This window comes from Solanum lycopersicum, chromosome 5, assembly GCF_036512215.1.
Source record: "Solanum lycopersicum chromosome 5, SLM_r2.1".
Classification (NCBI taxonomy): Eukaryota; Viridiplantae; Streptophyta; class Magnoliopsida; order Solanales; family Solanaceae; genus Solanum; species Solanum lycopersicum.
In genome coordinates, this window is record NC_090804.1 from 12,885,824 (window position 1) to 12,889,237 (window position 3,414).

At 39.5% G+C, this 3,414-nt stretch overlaps 1 protein-coding gene across 1 annotated transcript; it reads left to right on the plus strand.

Moving 5' to 3' along the window:
* The first annotated feature begins 510 nt into the window (after positions 1-510).
* On the plus strand, positions 511-1,256 carry LOC138348656 (uncharacterized). Its single transcript, XM_069298220.1, has 2 exons — positions 511-693; positions 1,023-1,256. The coding sequence occupies exons 1-2, from the start codon at positions 511-513 to the stop codon at positions 1,254-1,256; spliced, it is 417 nt and encodes a 138-aa protein (XP_069154321.1).
* The last annotated feature ends 2,158 nt before the right edge of the window (positions 1,257-3,414 follow it).

Here is a 3,414-nt window from a genome sequence, read left to right on the forward strand (position 1 = left end):
TGTCTTAACATTCATCATAGTATTGTTAGAGTCTTCATAGATGAATAGTCAGTTAATTCAGTTGAGTCTCTTTTATTTCAGATATAATGTTTTCATATTTAAGTGTCATTTTGTCCATACTTTCATGTTTTAAGTCTTTCTTTTAAGAATATCTTATTTCATAATTGAGTTGATTTAGTTTTCTGCTGAGTTAAGTAAATCAGGACAAGGGTTCGCTCAAGGCCAACAATGGTCACTGGGTGTCGACCATGTCCAGTGTGTAGGCTCCGAGCTTGAATATATTTGTATTAGAACACAAAGTTAAAGAGTCCTAAAGAGTCTATGAAGTCGTGTCTGTAGATTCTTAGTCATTGGTGTGAAGCGCACCATATCTATGATTAGAAGACTACAATATTTAGGAAATTCTCACTTCTTTCGTACTCATTTCGTGCATTCATACTCATTTCATGCATTAGAATTTATCTCTAAAAGTTTCCCTCTAATTCGTGCTTGCTCATATTTTAGATCATCATGCCTCCACTAATAGCAGTCAGAGGCCGACCATCAAGAAGGAATGTCGAAGAACTAGATATACCTAATGCACCAAATGTGCAACCACAAAGAGAAGTCACGGACGTTGCATTCCCTGAGGTTATCCGAATGTTGAGTCAAGCTATGACCCACCAAATCGGAAAACAAAGAGGATCTCGACAAGTAGGGACTGACAATTCAAGAATTTAGGAATTCTTGAGGATGAATCCCCCAAGTTTTTCTAGTTCAATCACTACTAAAGATCCGGAAAACTTTGTGGAAGAGTTGAAGAAGGTGTTTGAGGTGATGCATGTGATGGATATTGAAAGGATTGAACTAGTCGTATATCAACTTAAGATGTGGCTAGGACTTGGTTTGATCAGTAGAAAGGGAAGAGAGATGAGAATGCAACATACCCAAGTTGGGTTTTCTTTGATGAAGCCTTCTTAGGGCATTTCTTTCCCCGGGAACTGAAGGAAGCAAAGGTACGTGAGTTTCTTACTTTGAAATAGGACTCCTTGATTGCTCATGAGAATGGTTTAAAGTTCACCCAACTGTCTCGCTATGCTCCCGAGATGGTTAAGAATATGATGAGAAGAATGAGCTTGTTTGTCGCTGGCCTAGGTCGTGCTTCAAGCAATGAAGGTAAGGCCTCAATGTTGATTGGGGACATGGACATTTCAAGATTAATGGTCTATGTGCAGCAGGCAGAGAAAGAGAAGTTGAGGGACAGAAAGGAGCACTGAAACAAGAAAGCAAAGACTAGTAATGAGTCTGGTCAACAGAAGGGTAGTTCAAGTCGACCACAACTTCAGAAACCAAATAGGCATGCACCATCATCTGCTAGTGCACCTGCGCCCAAAAACAGAAGAGATCATAATGGTCAAGGCTGGACAAGCCCAGTCCCAAAATAGTTTGGCACAAGGAGATGATTGGTCTCCTGCATGTGGTAGGTGTGGTAGTTACCACCCTGGTAAATGTCGTGATGGGCAGATAGGTTACTTTCAAGTGTAGGAAAGAGGGTCACTTCATGAGAGAGTGCCCCAAGAATAAGTAAGGTGGTGTAAATTCTAGCAATAGAGCTCAAGCTTCATAGATTGCTCCACCAGATAGGGCGGCACCTAGAGGAGCCATTTCTAGTACTGTCAACGGAGCGAACTGTCTCTATGCAATCACTAGCCATCAAGAGCAAGAGAACTCTCCAAATGTTGTAAAGGGTATGACCAAAGTCTTTACCTTTGATTATATGCTTTGTTAGACCCTAGAGCAAGTTTATCTTTAGTAACTCCTTATGTTGCAAATCAGTCTAAGATTCATCCGGAAAAACTTTCTGAACCCTTTTGTGTTTCTACACCTGTTAGGGATTCTATTCTAGAGGAAAGAGTCTATCGTGATTGTCCTATTTCTATCAATCACAAGAACACCATAGCTGATCTAGTAGAGGTAGTCATGGTGGATTTTGACGTCATTCTAGGTATCAACTGGCTCCATGCCTGTTATGAATCAATAGATTGCAAAACTTGAGTTGTCAAGTTTCAACTCCAAATGAGCCAGACATAGAGTGGAGTAGTAGTTCAGCAGTGCCTAAGGGTCATTTCGTTTCGTACTTTAAGGCGAGGAAGTTAGTTTCAAAGGGGAGTATCTATTACTTAGTCCGAGTTAATGTTGAGGTACAGTCCCTTCAGTCAGTTTCTATAGTGAAAGAGTTCCAAAAGTCTTTTATAGATGATATACCCGGAGTTCCACCTAAAAGAGAGATAGACTTCAGCATAGACATCATCCCAAATACTCGTCCTATCTCTATTCTGCCATACAGAATGGCAACATCAGAGTTAAAAGAGCTAAAGAACGATTGAAAGATTTGTTAGATAAAGACTTCATTTGACCAAGTGTCTCACCTTGGGTCGCTCGGGTCTTGTTTGTAAGGAAAAAAGATGGTCCCTCAAGATGTTTATAGACTACAACCAATTGAATAAGGTGACCATCAAGAATAAATATCCTCTCCCAATGATAGATGATATTTTTGAACAGCTTCAGGGTAAGATCAGTCTACCATTAGTTGAAAGTTAGGGAATGTGACATTCCAAAGACAACTTTTAGAACAAGATATGGGCATTATGTGTTTTTGGTTATGTCCTTTGGTTTGACCAATGCACCTGCATCATTCGTGGATCTTATGAACAAAATATTCAAACCTTATCTAGATCTGTTTGTCATCATCTTCATTTATGACATATTGGTTTATTCAATGAATGAAGAAGATCATGCTAGTCACCTCAAGATTGTTCTGCAGACTTTGAAAGATAAGGAGGATATGTCAAGTTCTCCAAGTGTGAGTTTTGGCTTTAGTCCATGACATTCTTGTGTCACATTGTTTCTGGTGATAGGATTAGAGTTGACACCTAGAAGATAAAAACAGTTCAGAGTTGGCATGGACCCACATCTCCTACAGATATAAGGAGTGTCTTGGGTTTGGCTGGTTGTTATAGGAGATTTTTTGAAGGGTTTTCATCTATCATCTCCTTTGACCAAGCTAACTCAGAAGATAGTCAAGTTTCAATGGTCTGAAACTTATGAGAAAAGCTTTCACAGGTTGAAAAAGAGATTGTCTACCGCTTCGATTTTGACCATACCAGAGGGTACTCAAGGTTTTGTGGTGTATTGTGATTCATAAAAAGTTGGTTTGGGTCGTGTGTTAATGAATAATGGCAAGTTTGTATCTTATGCCTCCAAACAGTTGAAGATTCATGAGAAGAATTATCCAAATCATGACTTAGAAGTGGCTGATGTAGTTTTTGCCTTGAAAATATGGCGTCACTACTGATATGGTGTTCATGTTGACATATTCATTGATCACAAGAGCCTCCAGTATGTGCTCGCTCAGAATGAGCTAAATCTCAGACA